Genomic DNA, 16,285 nt, shown 5'->3' with positions numbered 1-16,285 from the left:
TCTTTCTGCTACACATCAGCAGCAAAAAGGTGAGCAACTTGAGTATGTCAGGAAAGAAATACTAACAAAAGAGCTTTACACTATTGTCTTCCCCTTTTCCTTGGAATGGGAGACATGATTAAATTGAACGCTAAAAGCTATGTTCATGCAGTACTGAGGCTGAATACACAGGAACTCAAGTCAGGAAATGCCAGAGTTAAAGACTGCCCTCTCCTGTTTATGGAGTGAGTTTTGTGTGTTTTAGTACCAGCACCACACCTGCATGTGTGCATCCTGGCAACACCATTTACAGGCTATGGGGTGAGTCTTCCTTGTTCATCAAGTAGCCAGTGTGGGGAAGAGCACCAAATCATCCTTTTCAGCAATGATGCTCCCTGCCCCCATTCCTTGTCCATCAGAGTCAGAGTTGAGCTGAGGTATCTTGAATGTATGCTGTTTCACAAGCTGGTTTAGACTCTTAAGATACAGTATGTGGCATAACTTTCCAGGCCTCTGAAGAACTAAATATCAAGTACACTCTTTTACTCCTATCGTCTGGGAAGAGGCTGCTGATTTCTGAAAGATGAAACTGGGCTGGGGGTAATGAAAAGGAGGCAGTTTATGATATACCCCTTTTGAACTAATAGGAGCATTCAAGACATTGAAGTAATCCTGCTCCAGCTGTGTGGCGGTCTTTGTGCCTTAGAAAAAGAAAGTTGCTGGAATTTGGCCCTGTTGAGTTTCTGTGTAACTGGAAATAATCTAGTGGAGAAAAAAAATGAAGTTTCCTTCTCCCTGATAAAGATCATGAGAGGTCTCATTTGCATTCAGTCATAGAGATGTATTATGGAGAGATTCACATTCCTGAGATCTGCTTACAGAAACAGTCCAGCAGGTTACTAAAAAGCCTTGGGGATCTTTAAAAGAAGAGGAGACTGGACACAGATCTCCCCTCCTCCCGCAAAGCCTGCCTTCAGGGGGCTCTGAACTGGGATGGAGTATACCAGAAAGTTAGGCTATAGATGAAAATTGTGTGTGCTGTGTCACTCAGACTGTTTACTACTAGCAGCCACTTGATAAGCCAAAGTAGGTAGCTTGGAGCAGACTAAATTGTCTGGATAGATCTTAATGACCTATGAGCATACAGGTCTCAAGTTAAGACACAAATGGCCATGTAATTCCATTCAAGTGTTCTCCTGACTGCCTCTCCTAATTGCCACTCCACAAGAAAATCTCTTTGTTAGGAATAAAAAACGAGGAGTTCTTGTGGTTCCTTAGAGACTAACAAATTTATTTGGGCATAAGCTTTCATGGGCTAGAACCAGTGGTGAGCTGGAGCCGGTTTGCACCGGTTCGCTAGAACCGCAAGGGACAACCGGTTCTAAAAGGGCTTCTAAATTTAACTGGCCAAAAGTGGCGCCTTAGGCGCCGACTCCATGGGTGCTCCAGCCCTGGAGCACCCAAGGGGAAAATTTGGTGGGTGCCGCCCCACCCCCGGCCCCAGCTCACCTCCGCTGCGCCTCCTCCCCTGAATGCACCGCCCCACTCTGCTTCTCCACCCCCGCCCCCAAGGCTTCCCTGGAATCAGCTGTTTGCGCAGGAAACTGGGGCAGGCTGAGAAGCAGGCCGTGGCTTCCCGCTCAGGCCCAGGGAGGCGGAGGTGAGCTGGGGCGGGAGGGCCACCTGCGCCACAGCAAGTAACCCCGAGGGGGGGGAGGGCGGGCCAGGGGAACCGCTCCCCGCCCCAGCTCATCTCCACCACCCTCGGCCTGAGTGGTGAAGCCACCACCTGCTTTTCCGCCCCCGCAGGCTTCCCGCCAAAGAGTTGATTCGCGGGAAGTCTGGGGCGGAGAAGCAGAGTGGGGCAGCGCCTTCAGCGGAGGAGGAGGAGCGGAGGTGAGGTGATCCGGGGCCGGGCACGGAGTGGGGAGCTGCCGGTGAGTGCTCTGTACCCACCGAATTTTCCCTGTGGGTGCTCCAGCCCCGGAGCACCTAGGGAGTCAGCACCTAAGGCGCCACTTTTGATGTGATCAGTGGGGGAGCAGCCACTCCCCCTGCTCCCCCCCAGCTACGCACCCCCACCCCTAGGAGCCAGAGGGACCTGCCGAATGCTTCCTGCCAGATGCTTCCTCCAGGACTCCCCACCTCGCCACCCGGCAGGTGCCTCTGGCTCTTAGGGGTGGGGTGGGCACCCAGTATGGTGGCCCACGAGACCCTTCTGCCCCGGTTCTGGGGGCAGTCAGGGGACAGGAGAGGGGGGTGGATGGGGCCGGGGTCCTGGGGGGTGGGGGCATCAAGGAACGTGGTGGGGGGGTATTGGATGGGGCAGGAGTCCCAGAGGGCGGGGGTGGGCAACGACCCCCTCGTGGGGTGAGGAGGGAACCCGTTGTTAAGATTTTGGCAGCTCATCACTGGCTAGAACCCACTTCATCAGATGTATGAAATAAAAGATACACGAGCAGGTATAAATACATGTAAGGATGTGGGTTGCTTTACCAAGTGTTAGGTCAGTCTAACAAGATAAATCAATTAACAGCAGGATACCAGGGGAGGAGAAATAACTTTTGAATAAAATAGCCAAAGCTCAAGGAAGGAGGTAGCTTGTAGAGTCTGTGGAAAGATTTTTGGTAGATCTGGTGGTGAGTACACATCCCAGAGTCAAAGGTCCTCCTGCCACTAACCCTCCTCTTAGGTAAGCCAGGAAGGACTGATAGATAGCTCAAGCATCTCCACTGATTACAGCTGCAGTAGTATTACATGGGGAGAGATAGCTAGGAACCAGGTCATTTGGGACTTCATAGATCAAAACCAACACCTTAAAACAGCCCCAAGGAAATTAACTGATAGCCAGTGCAGATTACGGATCACAGTTGTGTTTCCAGCTGTTAATATAATTAGTGTTATTTAGAGCAAGATGCATTAATGAAATGCTACAAAATGCTCTGGCATATGCTATACAATGGTTAATATGAACTTCTTCTTTAGCAGGTTAAATACAGCTCACTGTTTAGTACTTCCATAGACTGATATGTAGAGAGGAGAATGGTACTACATGGGTTTTAGATGTAATTGAAAGTTCAATGCGAATGGCACACACAAAGGCACAGTTAAAGTTCACCCTTAACTTTGGCATTTCATGACTTTAGTGTTCAAAGGGGCAGTCAGTTTAAAAATTGCTTCTCCCTGGAATGTTTTGCTTAATATAACTGAAAGCTCAAAGCTTCTCCAGGTTTTTCATTTTCTTTAACGTGCATTTGACAGCACTGTGTGTACAGTCGCTTTCCCCTACTTGTGAGGGTCTTTTCCACAGCAACGAAAAACTTTATGGTGTGATTGTAAAAGCACAGGAATAGCCAAGGGACTCCAGGACACTCGTCTGACGCAGAACTGTTTTTGAAGTCAAGTGGATTTCAAGATGTTGGATTTCCTTTATCCAGGTAACCTTAATGGCACACACATGTAGACATTTACATTTAATTTCCTCCCCTAGAAAAGGAAGTGGGAAGAGGGAGAAGAAGAGAAGCATCTCGAGGGCTTTGAGCTTAGTAGCCTTGAAAATAGCGAACAAAACAAGCAAATTCAGTAATCTCAACTCTTTGGCCTATCATTACCAGAATGTCTCTACTGGAGGAGATGATCTTGGGGATTTGAGAAAAGTGGCCAAGCCAAATGAGGACACTTCATGGGAGCCTAAGTTCACTACACTTAATTGTTGACACATCATTTTAGGTACACAGTTAATGAGTTTAAGATAATGTCATTACAATGCTTGGAACTTGACCAAATGAAAACCAGCTTCCTCTGGAATAAACCCATGCACTGCTCCTTAGTAAGGACTGTTTTCCATGCCAAATTGCAAGTGTTAAGATTCCTCTGTAACCTCACTAGATAAAGGGTAGAAAAGTACAATGAATTATGAAGAGCCACCAATGGAAAAGGTGAGACTATAACACAGGCTATTCTAACTCCTAGCCTAGCGTATATTCTGCTAAGCAACGAGAGGTTCGTAAACAGAGAAAAAGACTAGTAAGGAGGAGAAGTTTTTTAAAATTCAAAGTTTATCAGCACACAATGTAACGTTTTGTGGGTTGGTTGAGAGCCACCTTGGGACTAGGTTAGAGTTTTATACTGTCACCCATAACTACAGCGAGTATGCATCACTGTGCACCACTTTGTCCCTAGGTGCATTTCTAACAAGCTTAGCAAAGTCTCTGTGCATGCTTTGTAGGCATTTTTACATTCACCTGACTTGGCTGAACCAAAGCAGGTTTTCTCAGAACCCAGGGTATACCTTGCTCCATGTCAGATTGAAACTTACAAGCCTCTGTTGTTTTGATATGAGGTTGTTTATTAAAAAAAAATTTTTTTTAATTAAGACTTTCTGTTCTCCAAGGTTTTATTCAGAAATGGTAGAGCTATTTTCACTCAAACTTTGCAAAGAAGTTCACCGTTAGGCTCAGAAATTTTCATCCCAATAGGTGAACATTTGAAGACCACTGAATAATCAATCTGTTGTAATGCCTCAGCTACAGTAGTTATTGTTGCATAAGCTACAGTACTCAGGAGCACTGTGTTACCTGTCTGATACACCAGAAGGATTCTCCAGTATTATAAAATGATAGTGAATTATGATATGGACATGGTCACTCCCTGCTGCACCCTCTTCACCTGATCCATTACTTGAAAACATCACATCCTTATAGTGAGCAATAAGTTCCTCACTAGGATTCCTTGGGTAGGCTTTTGACAGACAACATTGTAAGCAACTACTTGTTACGTTAAAGTCTGTTCACCAGTATGTCTTTCATACACCAGCTTCTCTGAAATTTTCCCTCTTCCTTAAAGAGAGGAAGATATAGTGCAAAGAGCTCAAATAAGGATAAAATAAAAACTCTACCTTTTCTAAACACTGTACATGCATTAACTAATGAATCTTACCACCAGCATGGAAGGCAGATAACCTAGCTCCTTTCAACTTGGAATTTAACCCAGCAGACACAGCTAGACTAAAATTTCCACAACATTCCTTAATTACATTATGTAACCTCATAAAATACACTGTTAAAAACATTACTGATGCTTTCACCAGAGACCAGGATGCAAAACAGATTATGAGACCAGAGTCTTATTTAAATATCAAATAACTGATGAATGACTATAAGAACAATGAAATCAATGTCTCCCTATGGTCATTTGAAGTCAAAATTAAGATCCCTTTAATGTGACATGAAAACCTATCCCTGAATTTGCTCAATCCAACATAGCTTGCCAAATTTAGGAGGACACACTAAGGACTTGGGGGGTTCAGTTTATTTTCCTATGTTGCATAACTGAAGTGTCAGATCTAAAAGCTATAGCAGGGAAGAGAGATGGAACCATGGAACCACTACCAGTTTTACAATGAACGTTTCAAAGATCCAGTAATAACTGTTACCTATTCCATAGCATGAGGAATCAGGGACAAGCAAAGCTAGGAATTAATTTACAGATTCTTCAGAGCTACTGTGAAGGGCCTAATATTTGAGGCGAGAACAGCTGCTCAAATGAGAACTTTTCAGAACTCTTCATGGACTGTGGTGCTTATTTTCTCCCATTGATCTGGTTCCATAAGTTTTACAAGTGGCTTTGAGAACACTCTTACCGTCTGGGACTTCATCTGGCCGCTTCCTCTTCTCATAAACCACTATGATAACGACAAGGATGATAATCTCTGCCAATATCCCCAAGAAGGGCCAGAGAGGGGCCAAGTGGCTGCGCACTCGCAGGATGGTGGTGGCAGAGGCAGAGCCAATTGGATTGGTTGCATTGCACTCATACTCGCCGGGATCCTCACTTATCTGGAGGTTTGTGATACTCAGCTCAGTGTAATTGTCTTTATTTGTAATGAAGAATCGGCCAGAGGAGTTGTTGATTTCCTGTAAAAAGCAGAAAGGGAACAGGGGGATGGGAACTTTGAGTAAGCCCAGGTGACACAAGGTGTTAGGGTATGTCTACACTGCAAAGAAAAATCTGCGGCAGCAAGTCTCGGTGCCCAGGTCAACTGACTCAGTGTCGTGCTACAGGGTTAAAAATAGCAGTGTAGACATTCTTGCTTGGGCTGCAGCCCAGACCCTGAAAACTGGCAAGGTGGAGGGGTCTCAAAACTTGGGCTCCAGAGGGAACATCTACACTGCTATTTTTAGCCCTTATAGTGCAAACCTCAGTCAGTGAGATTCACTGCCGCAGGTGTTCCCCCCCCATCCCCACCATTACAGAGTAAACATACAGTTTCCATTCAGTCACTGTGCTAGGTGGGAAAATGTAAAGAGATTCTTGTAAAAGTGAAGAGGCTGGTTACTTCAGACTATTCAACAGTTTGAGTCCAATGTTTAAGGGGTCAGTCTTAAAAAGTTCCGAAATATTTACAAAGCTAAAGTCAGTCTCCAGTCACTTAAAATGCAGTTCTGCTCTGAAAGGAATATAAAAATGGCACCTTAAATCAGCAGACTTGCTCATTGCAATGACAAAATCGACATTTTTTTCACTCCTTTTTACTACGGTCAGACCTGCAACACCAACACAGCCATGATCATGTAAACAGAATTCTTTTCTGGCTTGTGTATCAGTGGAATTGTCAAGTCCCAATCATCAATTCTAAGGGCTTGGCTACACTTGCAAGTTAGAGCACATTTAAGCAGTCCCGGGCGCCCTAACTCACAATCCATCCACACTGGCAAGGTACTTAGAGCGCCTGGACTCTGCACTTGGAGTGCTCCTGGTAATCCACCTCCAGGAGCAGCATAAAACTTAGTGTACCTCGGCTGCAATGCCCCGGCATCAGTGTGAACCAGGTGTTGCATTACTGTGCTCTGATCAGCCTCCGGAAACGTCCCATAATCCCCTTAAGTCAAGTGGCCACTCTTGTCATTGTTTTGTAATCGCTGCAGGAATGTGGATATCCCCTTTCAAAGCTCCGTTTCTGACAACCCGCTGCTTATCTGCTCCGGGATAAAGCAAGTCATTAGTGTGGAATGCTGTCTGTAAGAGAGCAAGGCAGGGGGAGGAGGGGTCTGCTGCTGTCTGAACTTACAAGACAACATGCTGACATGCTCTCGGCCCCCCAAAAACCCAGTCTCTCTACCTCCACGTACACACAACACACTCCCCGTCACACTCCACCGCACCCCCCGCATTTGAAAAGCACGTTGCAGCCACTTGCATGCTGGGATAGCTACCACAATGCACTGCTCTTTGTGGCCATTGCAAGAGCTGCTCATGTAGCCAAGCCAGTGAGCTTGAATCTTGACAGTGTGAACACACTGCAGTGCTTTCCCTACTGCGGTCTCCGAGGGCTGGTTTAACTAACAGCGCTCTACATCTGCAAGTGTAGTCATGCCCGTAGAGCGCTGAGAGTTAAACCAGCCCTCAGAGAGTGATGCAGTCTGTCCACATTGTCAGCTGCAAGCACACTGGCGTGGCCACATTTGCGGCACTTGCAGTGGCATTGGGAGCGGTGCATTCTGGGCAGCTATCCCACAGAGGACTTCTTCCCATTCTAGCGCTGTGGCTTGTGGGAAGGGGGTGGGAGATGTGGGGCATTCTGGGTGCTGTCCCAATGCCCTGTGATGCATCGCTTCACATCCCAGCAATCCCTGTGCTTCTGTCCACATTTGGCATCATCATTCAACATTGTTTGTACCGTGCGCTCTGTCTTCCCTTTCAGACTGCAGGAATGGAGCCCAAACTGCTGAGGAATATGCTGATGAGTCTCACCAGTATTCAGAGTAACAGCCGTGTTAGTCTGTCTTCGCAAAAAGAAAAGGAGTACTTGTGGCACCTTAGAGACTAACCAATTTATTTGAGCATGAGCTTTCGTGAGCTACAGCTCACTTCATCGGATGCATACCGTGGAAACTGCAGAAGACATTATATACATACAGAGACCATGAAACAGTACCTCCTCCCACCCCACTGTCCTGCTGGTAATAGCTTATCTAAAGTGATCTTCAAGTTGGGCCATTTCCAGCACAAATCCAGGTTTTCTCACCCTCCGCCCCCCCGCCCCCAAACTCACTCTCCTGCTGGTAATAGCCCATCCAAAGTGACCACTCTCTTCACAATGTGTATGATAATCAAGGTGGGCCATTTCCTGCAGGAAATTTCCTGCATTTCCTTCAGGATAGGTTGTAGATCCTTAATAATGCGTTGGAGGGGTTTTAGTTGGGGGCTCCTGAAGGATGACCCAACACTCTCACAAATCCTGGGAGACAGGCCAGTCCTTGCCTACAGACAGCCCCCCAACCTGAAGCAAATACTCACCAGCAACCACATACCACACAACAGAACCACTAACCCAGGAACCTATCCTTGCAACAAAGCCCGTTGCCAACTGTGCCCACATATCTATTCAGGGGACACCATCACAGGGCCTAATGACATCAGCCACACTATCAGAGGCTCATTCACCTGCACATCCACCAATGTGAAATATGCCATCATGTGCCAGCAATGCCCCTCTGCCACGTACATTGGTCAAACTGGACAGTCTCTACGTAAAAGAATAAATGGACACAAATCAGATGTCAAGAATTATAACATTCATAAACCAGTCGGAGAACACTTCAATCTCTCTGGTCACGCGATTACAGACATGAAAGTTGCAATTCTTCAACAAAAAAACTTCAAATCCAGACTCTAGCGAGAAACTGTTGAATTGGAATTCATTTGCAAATTGGATACAATTAACTTAGGCTTGAATAGAGACTGGGAGTGGCTAAGTCATTATGCAAGGTAACCTATTTCCCCTTGTTTTTTCCTAACCCCGCCCCAGACGTTCTTGTTAAACCCTGGATTTGTGCTGGAAATGGCCCAACTTGATCATCATACACACTGTAAGGAGAGTGACCACTTTAGATAAGCTATTGCCAGCAGGAGAGTGGGGTGGGGGGAGGTATTTTTTCATGCTTTGTGTGTATAAAAGATCTACACTTTCCACAGTATGCATCCGATGACGTGAGCTGTAGTTCACGAAAGCTTATGCTCAAATAAATTGGTTAGTCTCTAAGGTGCCACAAGTACTCCTTTTCTTTTTGTGAATACAGACTAACACGGCTGTTACTCTGAAACCAGTAATGTTTGGTGCCCTGCATGGGAATGAAGTGCAATGGTTCCAATGTTAGTAGGAATCTGTGTTTGCTATGCTGACTTGCAGTGCCTGTTGGTTTCTGGGGCTAAGGTATCTTTTACTTAATGCAATAATAAAGAATGTTTTCAAAGCCAAAAAAGCCATTTATTTAAAAGAAAATTCATGTATTGAAAAGAAACCCAACTGCTTGGGAAACAGAAAGGGCAAGGGGGTGGGGTGGGTAACGGTTCAATCACAGATTTGCGTACGTCCTGTTCTCATACTCAGCCTTCCTGTCTGGAGTGCTGTACAATGAGTGCTGCACTTCAGGCTGGCTAAAATGCATGGTGATCGGGGTTGAGTGCAGTGGGTAAGGGTCGTAGTTTGCAGGGCTGGGTGGTGAAGCTACAGGTGTTGGTGGCAGCTGGTGGAGATAAGAACATGGATGTTGCGGAAAGTAGGTTAGAGATGACATGGGGGCACAAGGGAAAGAGTTTTTGGACAAGGGCTGCAGGGGGTGGGTGGGCACGATAGTGCTCTGCCTGCATGGCTATGAGTGCCTGGATCAAGTCTGCTTGACGCTCCATAATGCTTAGCAGCTGCTCTGCACTTCGGTGCCAGCGCTCCGCATTCTGCTAGCAGAACCTTCTTTCACTCTCCCTCCACTCCTGCACTTTTTTATTTTCATGAAGGGACTGCTGCATTACTTCATGCAGCATGTCTTCTTTGCTTCTACGTGGCCTCTTCCTAATTCTTTGGAGTCTTTCGGCCTGTGATAACATGGATGGCTGAGATCTCAAAGTTGCACTGTAAAGGCAAAATGCAACACTTAACAGAGGCAGCATTGTTCACACCAGACAGAGCAATGATTCGCCGGTACTTAAAGACGAGCACAGTCTAAACAATAGCACAATTTGCCCTTTCCAAAGCGGGCACACACAACCCACAGGAGCCCCAAAATGGTGAGTAAGCACAGGGTCAAGCAGGACTGATGGTTTCACTGCTGTACTGTCCTCTGGGGTTCTGTGCCTTGGGGAGAGCCAACAGCTGCAGGGGACCCCTTTACTAAACACTGTCCCCACATTTTCCACAGGAGTTCGTCCTGAAAGATATCTCGCTGCTGAGGGTGACCTGGGAAGCAAGGAGGGTCTTCTACTACAATGTGACTTCTGCTGTGGCCCATATGCAGCTTGCATGTGTGCAGCAATGGTCCCGCCGCCCCTCACAGCACAGTGGTACTGACATGTTAGCCTGATTGGGACAAGGAGCACAGTAGCTCTCCCAAGGAACCCGTGCAAGCGCATTGCCCAGCTTCTGCATGAGACCTCTGAAGAGATCACTGAGGCCGATTACCGTGATGTGAGAGAGCACATCAACGCCCTATTCCGCATCTGGGCATGCATGCAGCCCTAACCCTCCTCGCCCCAAGAGCCCACACCAAATAACTTCCTTCCCAAAATAAAAGCCACTTACCGGACACCTCCTCTGGTGTTTGTCCTTCCCCAAGCACCGGCCGCTGCGACTGGCTACCTTCCTTCTGGCTTGAGAACAGCTCCTGGCTGCATGCATCTAGGGGTTCTGGGGTGTCTTCCCCCTCCTCGGCACCTTCGCTCCCGCTTTCCTCCTCCTCCTCCTGCCTTGTTGAATTGGGCTCGCAAGTGTCCATGTTGGTCCTCAGAGTGGAGGTGGGGTTGCCGCCCAGTATTGCGTCCCGCTCTTTGTAGAAATGGCAGGTCACAGGAGCAGCACTGGAGCGGCGGTTTGCCTCGTGGGCTTTGCGGCATTCCACAGCTCCTTCACTTTAGCCCTGCACTGCAGTGCATCCCGATCATGGCCCATTTCTATCATGTCCCTTGATATCTGCCCGAAAGTATCATAATTCCTGCAGCTGGGACTAGACAGCTTCCCCCCCCCCCCCCCCGAAACACTGATGAGGTCCAGCACCTCGCCATTGCTCCATATGGGGGATCTCCTGGCATATGGAAGCATGGTCACCTGGAAAGATTCGCTGACAGCACTCCACAACTTGCTGAGCAAACGAAGGGGATTTTCAAAATTCCCATAGAATTTAAAGGGCAGGTCTGACGGTTGGTCACCTTAGGCAGTGCAGTAGAGTTCAAAGTGAAGCACTGGAATGCATTACCTAGGGAGGTGGTCGAATCTCCTTCCTTTGAGGTTTTTAAGGTCAGGCTTGACAAAGCTCTGGAGGGGATGATTTAGTTGGGGATTGGTCCTGCTTTGAGCAGAGGGTTGGACTAGCTGACCTCCTGAGATCCCTTCCAATCCTGATATTCTATGATTCTATGACCAGTGTGGCTAGAACAGGCATTGTGGGACACTTCTGGAGGCCGATCAGAGCGCATTAACAGACCAGGGCATCCACACTGGTGCCGCGGCACTCCAGCCAGGGCACACCAAGCTTTATGCCTCTCCTCGAGATGGATTACCAGGAGCGCTCCAGCCACGGAGTCCAGGCATTCTACATGGCTTGCCAGCGTGGACGCGTCGTGAGTTAGGGCGCCCAGGGCTGCTTTAATGCGCTCTAACTCACAAGTGTGGCCATGCCCTAAGCAATAAGCTTGCCCAGATGGCGCTAAACTTCAGACATTACTACTGATGATGGGAGGATATATTTGCAGGGCTAGCAGGTAAAACACATTTTGATCTGAAAGTCATGTGAAGCTGCACATTTTTCCCATGCCACTTTCATCAAGTCACTTCTGAGCGTCACCCAGCGGGATGTCTGGACTCATACGACTGTGCTATGTAAAAGAGTTTTTATTCTATGATGCATTTTCTGAGTATCATTCTTCCACCTCACTTTTAAAATGTATGGACCCTATTACTTTGGCTCAGAGTCAACTGAAGTCAATGCACAGCACACAGATTCTCTTAAGTAATTTCCACATAAGGGTGTCTAGTATACATAAACCCACTCTCAGTTTCAGGGATGAAAGATCTCACTCTTTGGCATTGAAGGCTGCTTCTTAAAATTACGACATCTTGGAAATGGGCCTTTTACCTCAGAGAGTTGAGTTCATGTGCGACTGAGGGTTTGTCTACTGGCAATTTACAGTGCTGCAACTTTCTCGCTCACGGGTGTGAAAAAACACCCCCCTGAGCGCAGCAAGTTTCAGCACTGTAAGACGCCAGTGTAGACAGTGCCCCAGCGCTGGGAGCTACGCCCCTCATGAAGGCGACCGTACAAGGCACGTTAAAGTGCTACCGCGGCAGCACTTTAGCGTTGCAAGTGTAGGCTGGCCATTAGGTCACAAGCAAAGTGAGTGTTGTCTCAATCTAGCGCACAGGGTGACTCTGTCCACATTGTAAAGTCAGCTGCAGAACATACAAACACTGGAAGAACTGCAGGTTAGGATCAAGGTGTCAGGGTAGAGTTTGGGGGAAAGGGACCCAGGACTGGAAATAAAAGAAACTCTGCAGGTTAGGATTGAGGTGCAACAGATTTGCTTGCACCATGTCCAGTTTGGACTTGATATATCCATTTTTGGTTTTCCTAAGAAATAACTAATGTGGCTTTCACCATCAAAGAGATAGCTGGGAAATTTTCACTTAAAAGAACACATTTATTCCATTACTGGTATATCATGATATTTTCTCTGCTTACAAGCATGTTTCTGACCCACAAGCAATGTGTAAAAGCCAGGACAATCTATAATTTCAACCACTTGTTAAATCTTTTGCCCACGAGACAAGTATCCACATGGAAAATATGACTGCCAAAGCTCTTACTGCCACCCTCACAGTGAACTTAATAAATTAGCTTCATAATAAGAAAATCAATCTACATTAGTAGAGATAATGGGAAAATGGACCATTTTGCACTGTTTTGTCTGAGATGCTTTACCCACCATGGAATGGCTTGTGTTACTACTGTTATCACCACCACTGCAACAAAATGCACCTGTACTACAGTAGCACAGAATGTGCATAAGATTAAAGCAGCCAGTGACATCAACATTCATCTTGCATTCTAATATAGATAGGAATGACTAAGCTTAGCTGTAGCTTCTCACATGTGAATGCCAAAGATAATTTCTTTACATAGTATAAGTGGAAAATTGGATTTCCAGGGTATCTGGAGAACCTGCTTAAAATGAAAGCAAATGATAAAATGCTGATGAGATTTTTTTCTGGAATTGGTATTCTTGCCCATTAAACACAGATTTGAAGGGACTCTGAGAATGTGTCCTGTTCCAGTTGCCCACTTCAAATTACACCACCCTTCCACGTTCTTGGCAGTTCACTTAGTGGTCACACCCAGCAGCAGTGTAACAAGCAGCTTTGCTTGCATTGGAATGGAGGATATAAACAAAGGAGACCATTTTAGAAAGCTTTAAATATTTCAGCTACTAACTTTAAAGATAAGCAGAATTACTTATTTCATTATTAAACAAATCATTTCAGCTCCAGTTCAGTAGATTCAAACAGACACCTCTCTCCCTCTCCCACCCCAATCAGTTTTTCAAAGAAGTTACAAAAGGCATTAGAGTGCTCAAACACTGGGAACAAATAAGAATTCCAGTTCTCTCGCCTATCAGAAGCTTCAGCAGGTTAATTCAGGCTTGCATACTGACATTATGGCTCTCACTCACCACAAATACTCCATTGACCTTCTTGCGCCACACCCAGTCGGGGTGGGGGAAGCCCACAGACTTGCAATACATGACTGCCTCCTGCCCTTCATTTTTGTTCTCACTTCGCTTGTGGACAGTGATATCAGGAATAGCTACAAAACACAAACAGAAGTTTTGCATTTACAAACCATTCCTTTCAAAAGTGATATCAAGCTCAGAGAGCTTGAACAGATATTTAAATTATAAAATGCACAAAGAAGTGGACACCTACCCTTCCAAGCCAAGTCCAACTTACAAAATGTAAATCACATAAAATAGTAAACTCCCACATCTGCCCCAGTTAAGAAGTTCAGGCTGTAAAGACTGTGGGTGAGGTGGGGTGGGGTGAGGCGAATGGATGGGATATGAAGGAGGAGTCTCAGCCTCAGTGTTGAGGACTACTTACAGTCACATTCATCATCTTCTGATTAGGCCCCTTCCCTATTAAGGGAAGAGACTTATAAGGCTGAAGTTCCGTCACTGATCTCAACTGCAGCAGGATCACACACAAATCAATTCCAGTTGTCCTGCAGGGGCTTTCAGATTTAGGGACAGATTTACAAGTACTCAGAATAGTCTCCCGTCTGGTGGAACATCTATAATTGAGGATTCTGAATGGATTTAGTCTGCTTTGAACTCTAATTTGCAGGAGTTCAGGGTCATGCCAAGCTAGCTGAAAAGCAAATTTCCCAAGGCTTGAAGCAAGATCTTGGATTTGACCTGAGACCAAGATATAGGAACCTGGCTGCTGTTCAGACTCCTGCCACCCAAGTGAAGACTTGTTACATCATAATAGGGATGGGCTTAGAAAAACAAGTAAAAAGAATTCTAACCACCACCATTAAACAGACATGATTTAGAGACTTCTCACTCTCACATGGGGTGGTATCTGCAGTATAAAAGGGCTTGCAGATACTGGAATCTCTCCTTTATCTTGGGGTTCTCCCATCCATCCTACTCATAAGCCTACATTCCACAGGAGGTCATGGATAAGCGTGGGAACTATGTACACAGAATGGGGCCTTTACACTGGAACACACCATGCTGGCACGCATTTGTTTATAAATAATACTGTTGTCATCGCTTTGCCAGTTTTGCCACTGTAGCCTGTTGCACTATAATACCTTGAGAGATTAGAATGGATCAATGGACTGCCTGAGCTGAACCTTCACTTAGCAGATGGGTTAGTGTCCTGCAGTGACCACCACCTTTAAGAGCCATTCCCTTTCTAGCCTGCTAATGATGTCACACGTGGCCTGCCATGTGACTGCTGGGCAGTGAACTGTTAATCCCGTCAAAGTCCAAGCCAAGTGCTCCAGCAACAGACCCCAGACACTGGAAATTATTCCAGGGCTCACTCAATGCCAAAGCTTCCTTTGCCACTCTCCACTTTGCTCAAATGAGCACTGGACAGTCATCCTTACAGAAGGAAAGGAAGAAAATCTGTGTTCATTACAGCACACGTGCAGCTGAAAATTAGTTTGGGAAGCTAGATAAATTTGATTATTCAAGTCAGTCCAGCAAATGGAATAAACAAGATCGCCAAAACGACTGATCAATAGAGGCTGAATCTGCCCTTTGCTGGCAAATAATTGCATCATGCCGTTTATTGTGAAAATACTTCTCAGCCAGAATGAGAAGTTCATGGTCTCAACATGACAGTTATTTTGCATTGTTTCAGAGTAGCAGCCCTGTTAGTCTGTATCCGCAAAAAGAACAGGAGTACTTGTGGCACCTTAGAGGCTAACAAATTTATTTGAGCATAAGGTTTTATGAGCTACAGCTCACTTCATTGGATGCATGCAGTAGAAAATACAGTGGGGAGATTTTATATACAAAGAGAACATGAAACTATGGGTGTTACCATACACACTAATGAGAGTGATCAGGTAAGGTGAGCTATTACCAGCAGGAGAGAAAAAAAACCTTTTGTAGTGATACTCAAGGTGGGCCATTTCCAGCAGTTGACAAGAATGTTGGGGGGGGGGGAGAACAAGGGGAAATAGTTTTACTTTGTGTAATGACACATCCACTCCCAGTCTTTATTCAAGCCTCAGTTAATTGTGTCCAATTTGCAAATTAATTCCAATTCAGCAGTCTCTCATTGGAGTCTGTTTTTAAAGTTTTTTTGTTGAAGAATTGACACTTTTAGGTCTGTAATCGAGTGACCAAAGAGATTGAAGTGTTCTCCGACTGGTTTTTGAATGTTATAATTCTTAATGTCTGATTTGTGTCCATTTATTCTTTTACGTAGAGACTGTCCAGTTTGGCCAATGTACCAACGTGATATATGCCATCATGTGCCAGCAATGCCCCTCTGCCATGTACATTGGCCAAACTGGCCGCACCCGGAGCACCGCTCCTGGCTCCTCGCCTGAGGTCCTGGCTGCTGACCCAGCGTTCCATTGCTGGCCCCACGCCTGCCCCCAGCTACGGCCACAACCTTGGTCCCTTACCCCTGTTTCTGCTCCCTCCCCTACCTCCCCCCAGTGAAGGCCCCACTCCCAGCCCCGGTTCTGGGGGCGGGATGCGGACGGGGCAAAGGGGGGGTGGGAGGAGGCAAGGTAAA

The 16,285-nt window shown here is 46.3% G+C and overlaps 1 protein-coding gene across 1 annotated transcript in view; it reads right to left on the bottom strand.

The window, feature by feature from the left end:
- NPTN (neuroplastin) overlaps window positions 1-16,285 on the bottom strand; it is a 139,596-nt gene that overhangs the window by 8,001 nt on the left and 115,310 nt on the right. Inside the window, exons 6-7 of the mRNA XM_084641693.1 lie at window positions 13,696-13,829; window positions 5,621-5,894 (exon numbers count right to left, since the gene is read on the bottom strand). Of these exons, the coding sequence (XP_084497819.1) occupies window positions 5,621-5,894; window positions 13,696-13,829 (408 nt within the window). The remainder of the gene's footprint in view (window positions 1-5,620; window positions 5,895-13,695; window positions 13,830-16,285) is intronic.

The sequence above is a fragment of the Lepidochelys olivacea genome (assembly GCF_965140295.1).
Source record: "Lepidochelys olivacea isolate rLepOli2 genome assembly, chromosome: 10".
Classification (NCBI taxonomy): domain Eukaryota; kingdom Metazoa; phylum Chordata; order Testudines; family Cheloniidae; genus Lepidochelys; species Lepidochelys olivacea.
The sequence above is the reverse complement of the archived record's forward strand: the minus strand, read 5'-3'. Positions and strand labels throughout refer to the sequence as shown.